Source organism: Magnolia sinica, chromosome 5 (assembly GCF_029962835.1).
Source record: "Magnolia sinica isolate HGM2019 chromosome 5, MsV1, whole genome shotgun sequence".
Classification (NCBI taxonomy): domain Eukaryota; kingdom Viridiplantae; phylum Streptophyta; class Magnoliopsida; order Magnoliales; family Magnoliaceae; genus Magnolia; species Magnolia sinica.
In genome coordinates, this window is record NC_080577.1 from 91,196,576 (window position 1) to 91,212,632 (window position 16,057).

The 16,057-nt window shown below is 41.4% G+C and overlaps 1 protein-coding gene across 2 annotated transcripts in view; it reads left to right on the plus strand.

The window, feature by feature from the left end:
* Positions 1–1,618: 1,618 nt before the first annotated feature.
* LOC131246296 (uncharacterized) overlaps positions 1,619–16,057 on the plus strand; it is a 44,033-nt gene continuing 29,594 nt past the window's right edge. The window contains exons 1-8 of one of the 2 annotated variants that reach the window (XM_058246258.1): positions 1,619–1,769; positions 2,510–2,710; positions 3,234–3,346; positions 4,305–4,334; positions 4,455–4,594; positions 12,772–12,951; positions 13,177–13,240; positions 13,347–13,454. In XM_058246258.1, the coding sequence (XP_058102241.1) occupies positions 2,629–2,710; positions 3,234–3,346; positions 4,305–4,334; positions 4,455–4,594; positions 12,772–12,951; positions 13,177–13,240; positions 13,347–13,454 (717 nt within the window). In that variant the 5' untranslated portion in view covers positions 1,619–1,769; positions 2,510–2,628. The remainder of the gene's footprint in view (positions 1,770–2,509; positions 2,711–3,233; positions 3,347–4,304; positions 4,335–4,454; positions 4,595–12,771; positions 12,952–13,176; positions 13,241–13,346; positions 13,455–16,057) is intronic. The other variant, XM_058246259.1, reaches the window with a different exon arrangement.

Genomic DNA, 16,057 nt, shown 5'->3' on the forward strand with positions numbered 1-16,057 from the left:
CAACCCATGTGTACGGCGGGCCATACATGATACAAATATAGGTACAATATACAAGGAGAGGTACAAAGATGGATTAGAAAGTAGCCATACATAATACATGATTATGTATGCAACGGGATAAATGGATGACCCCATATATATAATGGACCAGATTGTGACTATTAATTCCTTGAACATAGATGTATGATACACATAGAGATGATATGATGGGTCTCACGTGTACATCAGGCATCGTATGCAATGGGCCATAAATACACGGTGATCTATATCACTGAACCATGGGTCTGATCATGGGAAGGAGAGGGTGAGTATGCCGAAGCTGTGCCACAATTCTCCTTATAACATTTTTTTTTTCGAAAAATAGATCTATTATCTATAATTTATTTATCTATAATATGAAACATGCCCATTTTGCTATTTTTCATATTACAGCTAAAAATTACAACCCACAATCTCACTACGGGCAAACACACCCATCTAAATGCACATGTAATCCGGTTACTATTTAAGGATTTACAGCCAACCAAATTATCCCTTAGATGTGTAATCCTACTTTAGGTAGAGAGGCAAAATTTAAAATTGACATGTGATTAATGTGGCTACACCAAAGGAAACAAATGATTTCCCAAAATAGATGGACGACATAGATAAAGCACACACATCATGATGGGCCCCACACAGCCCTTAATTGGACGTTTGTCTCTAGCCGGCCATGGTGGTGGTAGTACCCAATCCCAGCTTATTTTGGGAAGCATACTACGTAAACTCCATGGGCCCACCATATATGTATGTATCTTATCCACAAGGTCCATCCATTTTAGCATGTCATTTTAGATCACGAGCCAAAATTCAAGAACATTTAAAACTTGATACTACATTGCATGAAAACAACAAAAATAATGATGTCCACCTTCCAAACCTTCATAAGGCCCACAATAATATTTTCTACCTACTCATAGCAGGCATGAGGGGACAACACAAATAGCAACGTGGTACAAAACTTCTATAGGCCAAAGAAGTGTTCAATAGCAGCATCCAATTCACATTGTTTATGTGGTGTGGTCCATTTGAACTTTGGATGTGCTTCAATTTTGGGCTCATGCCCTAAAATGATCCAATACAGTGAATGGATGACGTTGATAAAGTACAAAAAAAAGAAAAAGAAAAAAAGAAGCTCTACGGAGTTTACTCGGTAGGCCTATTGAGTTACTTCGGTATCTTTGTCGTTTGATATACTGGACTCCTGTGATCGGAAGCCAGGAGTACATACTACAGAGTTTACTCAGTTAGCCTCTTTGAGAGCTCATTTTAGGACACGAATAAAAATACGCTGGATCTGAGACTGAATTGGCCAGGCCAAAGGAAACATTAGGGATTGAATGACTACCGTTGAAATATCTTCACGGCCACAAAAGTTTCGTATCACGGCCAAATATCCCTCTTGCATGGCCCATTTGAGCCTTGTATCCGTCTCATTTTATCTCTCGAGTTGTCAAATGAGCTCGCAAAACCGATGGACGGGATGGATTTCTCACAAACATCACAGTGGATCCCACCTAACTTCCCAACGGGAACGTCTCCAAAAGGGGCCATTTGCAATAAACCAAACGAGTTGTCTACAATTTATCAGAAACACAGAGGGAGGCGTTTACACGTGCGAACGATAGGTTTTTAGGTTTTGTTCCGGTTTCTCTTCTCCTCTCTCAATTTCCCGCCACGCTTCTTTTCCTCTTTCACCTAATTCCAAAAACCCTAATCTCTCTTTACAGGTAATCATCTCTCCCTCCCTCCCTCCCTTGAAAGCTCCATTTCAAGATATAAGTAATCATAAGAAAATCGGATACATCGTTAAAAAGAAAAAGAAAAAAAAGAAATCGGATTCGGCATCTCGTGATTTATTTATTTATTTATTTTTTAAGCATGCTTTGATGAGTATACAATCCGCAGGTGCAGAAATTTCTCCTTTTTTTTTTCCTTAATTTCTATAGTTCAATATTGTTTTCACTTCTATAATTTGATTTTGATATAAAGAGAAACGTTGCTGCGGCACGGGCTCTGCAGTAGCTCTGTGAAGTGGCCCGTTGGCCGACACGTGGCATACTCCCTGGTGTGGTGGGCCGGCACTTGGGTGGGCCACACGTGAAAATCACTGCGACTGGACAGACCATCCACTTGTTGCATCTTTTGCCTGTTGAATGTGGACTGATTGCGCATTGATCGGATGGCTTGGCTACACAGTTTGATCACGTTGATTTTTGGGCTATGGCCCTTCCATGCATGAGTGACAAAATCAATGGTCTTGATTACGAGTGCCACGTGTACACTTGAGATGCTTTGAGACTCAAAGTGCATGTTATATTGGCATTGCTTTTTCAATAGATTGTTACATTTTAGAATCTTTGATATTGGATCTGTTTTGGTTGCTTTAGTCGATGTGGTGTGTTTATTCAAAGAGAAGCTGTTTAAGCGTCCTTCAGGAAATTTGAATTTTCTGTTTTTATCTGTTTAGGCGGGAATCGTGTCTCCATTTAAGAACAACTCACCGCCTGCCATGATATAAAAGAAAAACAATCATTCGATCTATGGTTTGGTTCTTTAGGTTGATAGATCAAAAAAGAGGATAACAAGATGCCACGCACTAGCAGATTGGAGTGTCCCGGTTGCCCACCCCTCAGAGCATTGACCTTCGACTCTCTCGGTCTCATTAAAGGTAAAAGTCCAGTCGACTAATTATCAACTGTTTTCATCATCATCATCATGGGGAAATCTAACTTGTGTGCTGACTTACTTCACAGATTTATTTATGCATGAAAACTAGACAGATGGCACGTCATCTGAACCATTCATCTGGTGGGCCCTGCTGGAAATGGGCTACAACAGTAATATTTCACTGTTCAGGCAATCTTAAGTCCTTAGCTGTCTGGTAGCTGGCCTACAAATGGTCAGTAGATCAGAATATTGGCAATGGTTTGTATTGAACGAGAAGAATTCACCAATTATATATATTGGAATGTAAGATTTTACAATGCAGTCTGTTTTTCAGACATTGACCCCATTGATTATGGGACCCACCATGTGAATGGTCTGGATCACCAGAATGTTGTGCTGCCATGTCCTTTTCTTATTGTTCAGTACACAACATGCAAATCTGTGGACTTTACACAGGCCATGAAACTGCTATTGTTGTTGGTCTTTTATTATTATTTCTAATCATTGTTGCACTATAATGGCAGTTATTGAAGCTCGTGGGAATCAAGGAATTCCCACAGTTGTCGATAGATGGGGCACGCCTGATTCTTCCCGATGCGTGCTTGCAGCTTCCATTGCTGACCATAGAACTAACCCGGTACATTTTCAACGAAGCTTGAATTTCTCTTATATGTTTGAAATGCAAGCACAATTGTGTTCCATGATTGGTAGCTAGAGTTTGCCTCAGCTATGGAAGTTTTGTGGGTATACATGGAGTAACTACACTTGCTTTGATTTTCAGAGATAGCCATAGTTAATCAGAGTAATTTTAGTCATAAAAGTCTTGGTTTGTAAGGGAGCTAGTTGATCTTCAAATTAGAGAAGGCCGATGGGTAGCCCTGACTTGGCATTTGTAGGATTTGAGTATGCTGCCATTGCCAGCTATCTAGAACAGAAGCAAGGAGGTCTGCTTCAATCCAATAATCTTACAAATCGTACCATTTTCTCTGGGGATTGTGCATTGCTTTGAGATGAAAGTATCTCTACATTATGCATCTTACGTGTTATTATAATTATTTTTGTTTCCATAGTGCTTCATTTGAGAATTTTTAAAAAATGAAAGACGGTGCATTTCAATTTTGAGGTCTTGGGTTCAGTCTTGGCCTACCTATAAAGGAAACAGTTGAATCGTGAGCGAAAATATCCTGTCTAATGTGTTTTTTTAATCCCAAGAATCACTATGATATACACTGTTCATCTGGGGACTTTCTTTTAGAATTTAGTGCCCATGCTTAAATGTGATAATTTTTGAAGCATTTGGGAATGATAGTGGAATTTGTGTTCTTCTACCAATGTGCCTATGAGCAGTTATAATTCCTTGCACAAGGCATTACTTTTTTGTTTTATTCCAGTGTTTGTATGTCAGCTATACTGAGTTAGCTCTTTGATATGAATTGTGCCCGAAGGTCTTATTTTCTCTGATGAACTGTATCCAACGTTTATTGCTGTTGATAATTGGTTTCTAGTTTTATTGATAAAAAGATTGGTTACTTTTTAGATTGTTTCCTTGCAACATAACTGCGCATTTGTTTAATACTTTGGAAAACTTTGTGCAGCTTCTAGCTGTTGCAAGGAAAAACGGTCTGGTGAGTTCCTCCTTAGAGCTCTGAACATCAGTGTATTGGTATCTGTTATATTTCTTGGACATCTTTTAAGTTAATTGAATGCTTTTCTAGATGATGTTTGGTTCTGGGTTTGATCTTCAGGTTGAGTTGGTTAACCCTCTAGATGGAGACGTTCGTGTTGCAATCAGAGTTAGTGAAGCTGATAGTGCAGGTCATATTCCTGAAGACAATCTTGTTGCTGGATTGCATCTGTTTAAAAAGAGGCTGGAGTTAACATCTAGGTAGTACTTTGCTTATATTTTTCAGACTTGCATGTAGTCTAAAGAGGAGCTAAGGCATGCCAATAGTTGATCCATGTTTTCTTATTCTTTAGGGTTTTTCAATTGGTCTTAATCAAATATGAAACTATGGCTTACAATCATCACTTTATTGAGTCTTGCTCTCTGTGTGTGTGTGTGTGTGTGTGTGGATAAAGGGCAAGTTTATTGATGAAAGGAATGGAAAAGAGTACAACGGGACTCCATAAACCTCGTGGAATCGAGCCATCGTGTTCAATTAGTTAACACCTTAATCTCACATTCAACCCCTATCTAATAAGTAATACCAGCCCAGTCGGCCACTTCCCATTTTAGAACAGAATCTGATCTGGTAGACGTACAACCAATCAACTCCTTTGCTCATCCACCACCAACGAAGGTTTTTTATTTTTTATTTATTTTAAATAATAGATAACAGAGAATGATTTCATTAAGAAAAAAGGAGGGGGAAAGGGCACGCTAAGATAGCGACCCCTTACCCACCCAAATGAGACAGATTACATAGCTCTAGCTTGACTATAAAATAGCCCCATTCTGAAATGAACTGGAAAACTCTTTTGACTATGAGATCTACTGGCTTAGAAATATCCTTAAAACATCTTCCATTTCTTTCTTCCTAGACCGCCCACCACATTGCCAGCAGGGCCATTCTCCAAACCGTGGATCTGTTTTTGCCTAGGGAAACTCCATGCTAGGCCGAGGTCAATCTATCCGTAGAAATTGGGAAAGCCCAATAAACGTGGAAAGAGGATAAGATTTCTGACCAAACCTTGTGGAAGATAGAGCAATAAATAAACAAATGATCAACCGTTTCTTCATGGGACATACAACATAGGCAGATGTTGGTAATGATCATTCCTCTTTTTTTGAGGTTGTCGAATGTCAGAACTTTCCTCTTACCCACCGGCCATCTGAACACTGCTATCTTAGGGGGGACTTTGTATTTCCAAATTTTATGGGGCATGGATGCTGCTTTGGATGCATCTTTCCTGCTAAGACACATATATAGAGATTTAACCGAAAATCTCCTTTTTTTTTTCTTTTAAATTTTATTTATCTGGGGACCAGACAAGAGAATCAACACAGGATTTGTCTGGATTGATGTTACTGATACGATGGAGAAGAGTGATCAGTTATTCCGATTCCTAGTTGTAGAGATTCCGACGGCAACGAGGATTCCACACTGTAGAGTTCCTGATTGTAGAATAACAATTAGCGACCGAAACTGCCTTATTAGGAGCAAGACGATATATATGAGGGAATTCGTCTTTAAAGGCAGCGGGTCCCTCCCAGATATCTTCCCAAAAATGGGCCTTGTCTCCAACGCCGATCTTATAACGGGTACGACTACGGACGTCAGCCCGAGTGGAGGGCACATCTTTCGATAGAGCAGAAGTTCTATAATGAGAGGATTCCTTAGTCCACCATCCGCCATGCGATCCACCATATTTGCATTTGATCAGAGAATTCCAAAGAGAGAGATCTTCTGACCCGAGTCTCCAAAGCCACTAACCAAGAAGGGCTCTATTCGTTAGCCTGAGGTCTCTAATACCTGTGCCCCCCTCTTGGGTCATCTGGCAGACCTCCTTCCAATTGACCAGATGGAACTTCTTCTTTTCCTCCTTCTCGTGCCAGAGAAATTCTCTTCTCAATCTTTCTAACGTCGCCAGAATGGAGGACATACATCTAAAGAGAGACATGAAGTATACAGGGAGATTGGAGAGAGCTGCTTTGATAAGGGTCAGGCGACCCCCCAGGGATAGGTATCTACATTTCCATCTGGCTAAATATGATTCAAAATGATCCATGACCTTATCCCATAGAACCTTCGGAGGCTTACCCACACATAAGGGCAGCCCCACAAACATGGTTGGAAGACTACCCTTAGAACAGCCACAGAATTCAGCGAAATTCTCTACTTCTTCCTTACCCATATTTGCACCGAACATCTTCGATTTCTTCATGTTCACTTTTAGGCCTGAGACCACTTCAAAACACCGGACTGTCGTGCGTAGATTGCGAACATTTGCCAGATTTGCCTCACAGAAAAGGAGGGTATCGTCAGTGAATTAGATGTGGGAAATGGGGGATTCCATTCCTTTTATCTTGAAGCCACTGATAATCCTTTCCATCTGCCCTTTACTGAGCATCCTGGAAAGGGCATCGCCCACAATAAGAAAGAGAAAAGGGGAGAGCGGGTCTCCTTGCCGAAGCTCTCTGGAACTTTTGAAGAACCCTTTAGGGGAGTCGTTTATTAAGATCGAGAAAAACGCAGAACCGGCGCACTCTCTGATCCAGGATTGCCATTTGGCCCGGAATCCCATGCGCTGCATCATATAAATCATGAAGTTCCAATCAACGTGATCGTATGCTTTCTCTAGATCAAGCTTGCATAGAACTCCTTTAGATCCTAATTTGTGGCTGGAGTCCAGACATTCGAAGGCAATCGGAGCACTGTCTATAATTTGTCTCCCTGGGATGAAGGCGCTCTGATTTTGAGAGATGATCTTGTTCAAAACTCCTTTGAGACGGGAAGCTAACACTTTCGCCAGGATCTTATGAGGGCCACCAATGAGATTGATTGGCTTGAAGTCCTGCAACGATTCTGCGCCTGGGGTTTTAGGGATGAGCAAAATAAATGACACTCCAAGGGATTTTGGATAATCGACCTCTGGAGTGAAATTCATTGAAGAAAGCCATAAGATCGTCCTGAATGACTTCCCAGAAAGATTTGAAGAAAGAGATGGGGAAACCATCAAGGCTAGGAGCCTTATTGCCGCTCAAATCCTGGAGAGCTGCTTTAACTTGTTCAGGCGAGAATTGGGATTCAAGCGCCGTTGCTTCAGTCTGGGCGATGCCGTCGATATGGAGGAGATCCAGTTTGGGTCTCTGCCAATCTTCATCCTGAAGGAGATTTCTGAAGTGGGAGATCGATTCTTCAATGATGCAGTTTGTCTTTTGTATGAACCTTGTTAATAACCAGACTGCTTATCTGATTCACTCTAGCCCGAGCGCTAGCAATAGCGTGGAAATATTTGGTATTTTTGTCCCCTTCTTGAATCCATTTGCTCCGAGCTTTTTGCTTCCGGGATATTTCGTCTTCTAAAACTTTGGTTGAGTAGTCTTGGATAAGATGAAATCTTCTGGCCCACATCTCACTGTCCATAGGAGAGACTTCAGCAAGCGAATCAATAGATTTCAGTTCGGCTAGAATGTCTTCCGTCTGGAGCTCCCTTTTGCGAAGATCGCTTTTCTTCCAAGCTATATTTCTCTCCTTCAAAAGCTGAAGTTTTTTGCAAAGTCTAAATCCCGCATATCCTTCAACAATGAAACCCGACCACCACTTTTTGAGAAGCTAAAGAAAGCCTTCGATCTTCAGTCAGGAGATATCAAATCTGAATGGCTTCGGCCCCCCAGTTATCTTCATCTATCGAGAGAATAATAGGACTCTGGTCGGAAGTAATTTTCGGCATGGAAGATTGCAGAAGGGAGGGAAATGCTTCAATTCACTCGCCCAAAACCAGGAATCTATCTAGCCTAGCACGAATCGGATCGGAGCGTTCATTTGACCAAGTGAATTTCGACCCCGAGAGGGGAAGATCTAGCGATTCCTGCTCATCTATCCAGTGAGAGAAGGACCTCATCTCTAAATTGACTCTGCCACCCTTTGATTTGTCTTTTGCATATCACGTAATGTTGAAGTCCCCTCCGATGCACCACGGACTAGAAAACCTCTGCCCGATTGAATTAAGCTCTTCCCAGAATTTTTTTCTTTTATCTGAAAGATTAGGTCCATAAACAGAAGTAAACAGACAAGTAACATTAGAGCTTAACTCTTTAAGAACAACCGATATAGGGAAAGAGCTAGACCAACTCGACTCCAAAGACCAAATGGAAGATTTCCACGCTATCAGAATTCCATCCGCACTACCCGACGCATTTAAAGAGACCCACTTTGCGTCTTCTTCTTTCCATAGGGATCCCATGAGATAGGAATTGAAGTTCTGGATTTTAGTTTCTTGAAGGCAAATGATGTCTACCTTGCTTCTGCCACTGGTATCTTTAATAAGGCTTCTCTTCTTTTTGGACCCCACCCCTCTAACAATCCACGAGAGGATTTTCATTTGGAAACTGATTTACCCCGTCGATTCCCTTTGGCATTGGTTGATATGATACTCGATAAAGCATTAGAATTGATTTGGAGACTCTGCAGTTCCCTATTACTTTTGGACTTTGGAGAAAATTCCCTAGGGGATTTGCAGCCACTGATCGGACGACCACGAGCTTCGATACACTGAAATAGGGCGATGAAATCTTCAGGGTTATCACCAAAAGACAGACCGATGGATATCCCTACATGACCCATAGCATCTCTGATCCATCTCTTCTTCTGGATAGAGTCTGTAATTTTTGCTCTATGATCTGGACTAACATTTGAGGGCCTAATCTCTATCCCCATTTCATTTAAACAGTTTCCCACCCTGATTTGAAGGGGTTCTGCTTCAATTATATCATCCCCAGAATCTTGTTGAAATAGCGCCAATAGAGCGGAACCGGACATGGCTTTAAGATGAGGGAGGGAGCTTGGTGAGGAGCAGAGGAGAGAGTTGCTGAGATCCCCTAGCGAGGACTGAACTTCACTGATGGAGTCGTTGGCGCTATCCTCGTCGAGATTGGACTGGGAGTCTGGCTCGTCTTCTCTAGTGAAGGATTTGCTGTGGGGGAGCTCGATCTCTGGAGTTGCTGAAGGATAGGATAGTTTCTTGTTGGACGGGGTGATGCGACGGTGGGAGATAGGCTCGGCCAACAATGAAAGGTTAAGATTAAAGTTGTGTGGTTCGGGTCGTCTGAGTCACCTTTTGTAGGCCCGTTATAGCCCGAACCAACTATAGTAGACCCAATAACATCCGAACCACCTTTTGAATACCCGATTGCAAGCTCGGGGTGACTATAGAGGTCCCGACTCTCCTGATGGATGCCACGTTCCAGCTCGGTTGTGTTGACGTGTGTCCCTGAGAGAAGACAACTTTTTGACGCTCTTGGGATCCTGAAATTGCAAAAAGGGCGGGAAACATTCTCCACCGTCCATTCGATAGACGAATGGCAAGATCTTTCCATATGGGAAGGACACGTGGCACAATCCGGTGGTCTACTGTCTTGCGTCTGCTCGCTCTGCCCAAAACACTGCATCCCATCCACCTGTTCTCTACTTAGGGTGAGATGAGGACAGCTGTAGTTGGGGGTGTTCAGTGGTCCCGCGGGGTATGATTTTGGAAGTTCTTGCGGAATGGATGTTCCTACGGAGAACGGAGGTCGTGTGCCTTCTTCCACCTTAGTCACAACTGGCGGAATCGAGGTCTGAGAAGTTAGTTCTCGAGACCTCCATAGATCTCCCCATCGCGGGATGGGATCGTTTTTTGCCTCCTGTTGGATCGGGAGAAGAATGTTCCTCTCCGTTGCTAGGACTTGGATGTATGGGGGTAGAGGATCCCCTTTTCTTCTACGGACTCTTAACTCCGATGGCCCCCATTTCCTCTCCTAACTTAGTTTTTGGATCGAACTCAATGAGATCTCCCAACCGAGCAGCTATAGCTAAGAAAAATTCGTCATACCACAATTCCAACGGAACTGACCAGACCAGGATCCAAACCTCTTCATGCCCAAACATGGAGAACTCTTCCCATCTTAGAATATTGGTGACCGGGCCGTCATTATGTAGAGCTCCTGCCATGGCTATTAGATCTGATTGTTTGTCTGTGCTCGTCTTGATCCACAACTCCTTGAAACCTATAGGTTTAATAGAATAGCATGTCGCCGGGATCCTGCAGCAGTCGTGTAGCCACTGTCTAAAATGGGCTATCGATATTCCTTCTCTAGTAATGGCCACTAGAGAATCCTTTAACTCTGATTTGGATCTATCGAAGGCTTCTTGGTTGATAACGATGCAGTTATCGCTACCGTTAGCTGGTTTTTCTTTTACAGCCTCTGTCCCGCTCCGATTTCGCCCATCACCATTGATATCGATATCATGTGATTCATCCGATCTGTTAGCCTTAAGGAGCACATCCTTAAAAGAGTATGCTCCCTGAAGAAACTTTCTATTAGAAATAGGACCTTTACAAGATGAGGAGATAGGAATTGATTTGGGGGCTACTGTTGTCTGTTTCACCCTGAGCTCTGGGCCGAACCTCGCCCTTTGAACCAACATCTTAACCCCCCCGAAGCTCTCCCCGTTCAGAGTATGAATCGCATTTTGGAGTTCCCTTTCTGAACTCATTCTGACCAGCGCAAAACCTCTATATGATCCATTACCCTTGTTAGGTAAGATCACATCCATCACAACTCCATCCCTACCGAAGACTCTGGAGAAGTTAATGGGCAGCCACCCTTCTGGGTATACCTTCACAAATAGCGTTGGGTAACTGTCCACACTCCGTTTGTTTTGTCTCAGCGGTATTCCATTTTTCTGCTTCTTCAAAATCGGGACCCATTCATCTACCTTTCGATGTCTTTCTGTTATGGCTATCTCGTTACTCACCACCAGACGTCCCTGAGATTCATTCAGATCTGGTTCGGCTTCCCTGATTACCGTCGGTTCCGTTCGCTCTGTCATCTCGTCATCGTCGGCGTCGGCGTCGTAGTTCACAACTGCTTACATTTTTCTGTCACCACCAACGAAGTTCACAACCTGCTGCTTGCTGATTGTGATTGCGCTGAACTGACTTACTCCCAGCTCATGGAATTCTCGTCAATCTCCACCACAGATCTGACAAAGAGCTCATTGCACAAAGGACTTCCTCCAAACACTCCTAGAGGAATCCCATACAGCCTGAATCATCTTTCTGACTCGCTAGCAGAGACCATTTAGACCATGGCAAGATCTTTTCAATTGCGCCTTTAGGAATGATAGAATGGTTCTCCAGAAATATCATGGAATTGATGTGAGGTTGCTGAACCAACCTTCTTGCCCAAGTACCTAACACCTTAATTGAAAATTCATCTCTCATCAACCCCCTTCTAATCCCTGCCTGCTGCTTCCCAATTCAAAACTGAAAGGGCATACAACTGGTCAAACACCTTTGCTCATCAATCATTGACAAACTGATCTTCATGATTTCCTATTTCCCATTGATTCAATGGCCACTGCCACTAAGTTGCTGGATGAAGAAGCCATTGTAGGAACAGTGACCACAATTCCCCTCACCACATCCCTGAATGCTTGCCCTCTTCTGCCTGAGCGATAGCTTTGACTTACTCCTCCGCGAGCCTTCTCCCAGGATGCCCTGAAGCAGGGTTGGATCTTCTTCCAGACAAGGCCATGCCTGGCTTTTGAACCAAAGCCTCAGTAGGCCCTATTCAAAACATCTGGCCTATATTTTGCAGATTGCACAACCACATCCATCCCCCATCCATTCAAACCAGCAATTGATTCTTCTGCTTCCCCTTTAGATTCATACATCACTATTGCAAAGCTACGGATGAACGCCCATTGCTTTAGGCTAGGTATATCTAGCTCACTTCTCCAAACCAGCTGAAATCCTTTGGAACTCCACCCTCCAACCATACTTCAGGAAAGCATACCACATACAGAGATTTCTTTTGGAGCTGACTTCCAAGGACCATCTTACCTTGTGCCTTCTCACAGTAATCCATTTGCCTTCTTTACAGGAATCCATTTGCATTGTTTTTTCTAACAGAAACTGTTTGGGGAGTCTTTTTTTTTTTTTCTAAACATTGAAATGCATGAATATTAAAGAAAGCACAAGGCAATCGACTAGTAGGCTGGACTCTGCCATCCTTGCAGTTGAGGGCAGAACAATATGACCAGAATCTTTTGGAAACCACCTAAACAATGAGACTGTGATTCTCTCCTCATTATTTCAACTGATACTCGTACTGGATACTGTCTACATACTTGCAGGGTGCTTGTTATACCGAACATTGCTTATTTGTTTTTTTTTTTTTTTCTTTTCCTTGATCATTATATGGAGTGTCCCTTTTGTTCAAGGTGTGAATGTGATAGGAGTTGTGCAATATGAACCCACAGTGGGATTGCTATCTGATTCAATCATGCATAAGTACCTTTCGTTTTCCCTGACAATCTTTTTATCACAAGTTGAAACTTATTTATCATTTGCCAGGGCAAGTGCATTTCTTACATGCACAGTGAAAGGAACTGCGAGCTTGAGGTCCATTGAAATAAGTGATACATCTGCGGATTTTACTTATTCTGATTCTCCAAGCACATGGAATGTATGTCCTGCTGGGAAAATTTTATGTTCTTCAGTGGATGGAAATGAGAACTATGCCGTATTTGGAGGGTGAGTTGTGAATATTTAAAGGATTGGAAAGTTTTGATCTATAATATCTTATGGATTTCTAATTCAAGCTTTAGGATTTTGTTCCACCATGCTCCTGAATATGGAAAAAATGTCTTGGCAGTTTAGTCAAGCGTGCGGCCAATGATGGTTCCTTTTTTCTTTTTCTTTTTAACCTTTAAAAAAAAATAAAAAAAAGAAATGGTTTCCTTTCTTTTTGTGAGATAGGAAGGGCGTTGAAGTTAATGTGTGGGATCTTGACGAGTGCAAGAAGCTCTGGACTGCAAAACCTGTGAGACTTTCCATCCTCACATACTGCTAAAATTTTACTTCAGTATATTCGTGCAGCTGATGCCTTCAAATAGATATTTATATCGTTATGTGTGTTCTCTATGAAGCCTCCACGTAATGCCCTTGATATATTTACTCCTACTTGGTTTACCGCTGCAACTTTCCTTAGTAAAGAAGATCATCGGAAGATTGTGGCTGGCACCAACAATCATCAGGTAATCCTTCTAGGGATTTTCTTGTACAATTTGAATGAGTTCCTATAATTGTTAACAGCTTGGGCTTGGAAACGTGTTGGGAGACCTAATTTCCAAGTAAATATAACTCACAGAATGTCAACTGTCAGCAAATTGATCTCTTTCAGAGGCTAGATTGCACTTTATTGGTAGTGGCTGTTCTTGTCCTGGGAATGACCGACTAAAAATGGTTAATTTTTCTTACCTGTTGGTGTACCCTGTTGTGTGGGTCGGTGATAATGTTAGTGTTTATGTTATTATTGTGATAGTATATGCTCCTTTCACTTGGGTAAAACACAGCCAATTTAGACCGTCGGTTATAAGAGGAAAGCTACCATAAAATTTTTTTTTTTTGAGAACAAAATTTATTGAGACACCCACAAAAAGAGGGAAAAGAATACAACGCTACATTACAACTCGCAAGGAAAAGAGGCAGCCATAGTTGCATTTACATTGGGAACCCAATCCTTAAAAAGACCCGCAATTGTCTTAATCACCCACCGTGGATCTTCCGTTTATGAAACATCGCTTGTTTCGTTCCTTCCAAACAGCCCAGAGAATAGCCATGACGAGAAAACTCCAAATGACTTTAGTGGAGGCCCTTCTCTGGTGTGGCACGACAGAGGTGATTGGAGGAAAGCTACTATGAAGCACACCATGTTTGCTCAATTGTGCATCAAGGCATCTTCACTGTTCACATGACTCTTTTTTGTTGGATCCAGACTAATGATTTTGTGAGCCGCCACATGGATGACCATAGCCTAGCAATCAAGGCAACTGTGGTATCTGTCCTGTGATATTATTATTAATGAAGTTTTGGGAAAGAAAGACTAAAAAGAGAGATTCAAGTCTCTACACCCATATTACTGTGAGAAGAAAGAAGAAGGTTGACTAAAAACTGAGCATTGGTTCACACTCACTAGGCACTACTCCCAAAATTCAAATATTTAAAAGTTGTCCGGTTGGTATGTTTTTGGGCCTGTCGCTCATCCACTTTATTACTAATCAGATCAATGGTCCCAATCACCACAGAAGTTATCTAGTGAACTGAAGGGATGACATTGTAAACTTGCATTAACTGTGCATCCTAGTAGTATTTCCCTTTAAGATTTCTTTAAAGCTTTTTTGATGCGGACATCAGGCCATTCAAAGTATATCAACGTAGGAGGCGTGCATTACCCGTGTCAATGTGGTTAGATGACGGATACGAGTCGGGTCTCTAGAGGTTAAAGACCTTACATATGTGTTCGTGACATGTGTAAGTTGCTTAAAGGAGACATTTGGACCATTGGATCGCGAGGATGGTGTGATCGGATCGTTGGATTGTCACGACCCACCTTCATTACGCCACCTTCACGGCGCTATCATCGGGGCCCATCGGGCATCTTAAATTTGAATTTAGTTTATGAACATTTGGTTTATTTAAGTTTTGAGACAGGTTGCACACAATTTTTGTGCGAATTTCTTTTTTTTTAAAACTTTTTTTAGTAGGTGTATTTTGGTAATTTCATGTAATTACGAATTTATAAAGGTTGCACTAAGCCTAAAGCATGTTCTGTTATGTTTATGAAAGAAAAAGAGAGCTTTTTGCTTATGACGATTTAGTTTTCGACTTCCAGTGATTGGAAGAGGGCGTGAGGCCTAGGGAAGTGATTTCTTATCCTCTACTTCTTTCTCCTTTTTTCTTTTCTCAATGTACTCTTTTTCTTTAACCCTATTCTCTTCCTTTTATCCTAAAATCTTTAGATCTAGAAGCCGATCTTGTTTCCTTTTATCTAAATCATTAGATCTTAACAGATTTTCATCCCCACATAAAACCAATCATCCAAAGCCTAAATTTGAAGAACCACTAAATTTTTTTTTTTTTCTTGAATTTTCCAGATTTCCCAATCCAGAAAATTTCTATTTTTTTTGGATTAGAAAATCCACTTGGATCATTAGACGGACCTATTGCAAGACGAAAGTTCTATCTTTCGCCGGATTTAACTAAATTCAGATTTTAAAATTCAATACTTCGTGTTTGTAATGGATGGCCATAATCAATGTTATATTAACCTTATTTCTTTCTTGTGTTTATGATGTATAAGGTTGATATTTTATTTGTTTTTTAAGATTGCATAAATTTGTCCCTTTCAAATATCATGCTCATTTAAGGTTGGATTAGGCTGTCTTACAACAATTATTGGTATCAAAGCTTAGGTTCTTGCATTGGGTCGTTTTAAATCGAGTTATCAAGAGTTTAGATTTTTATTTTATTTTATTTTCCAGGGTTTCATGCATCGCGTATACAGTCTAGATCTGAAAATTTTCAGATTTGCATTAAAAGAAAAAAAGAAAACAAAAAATCTAGATCTGAAAATTTCCACATTTGCATCATTCTAAAAGTTAGGATCGTTGGTGTCTATAGTCTTGTGTCAAAACAATCTCCTAGAGTTGTGTTTTAGGAAACCTAAGTGGAGTCTTATTGTGTATGCTCACTCGGACTGGTAGAGGATTTGGTGTACACTCGATTTTCAATATGGAACAGTTGACTGAGATGATGAACACGATCAACCAATGTTTGGTTGCCATTGAGGCGTAATATA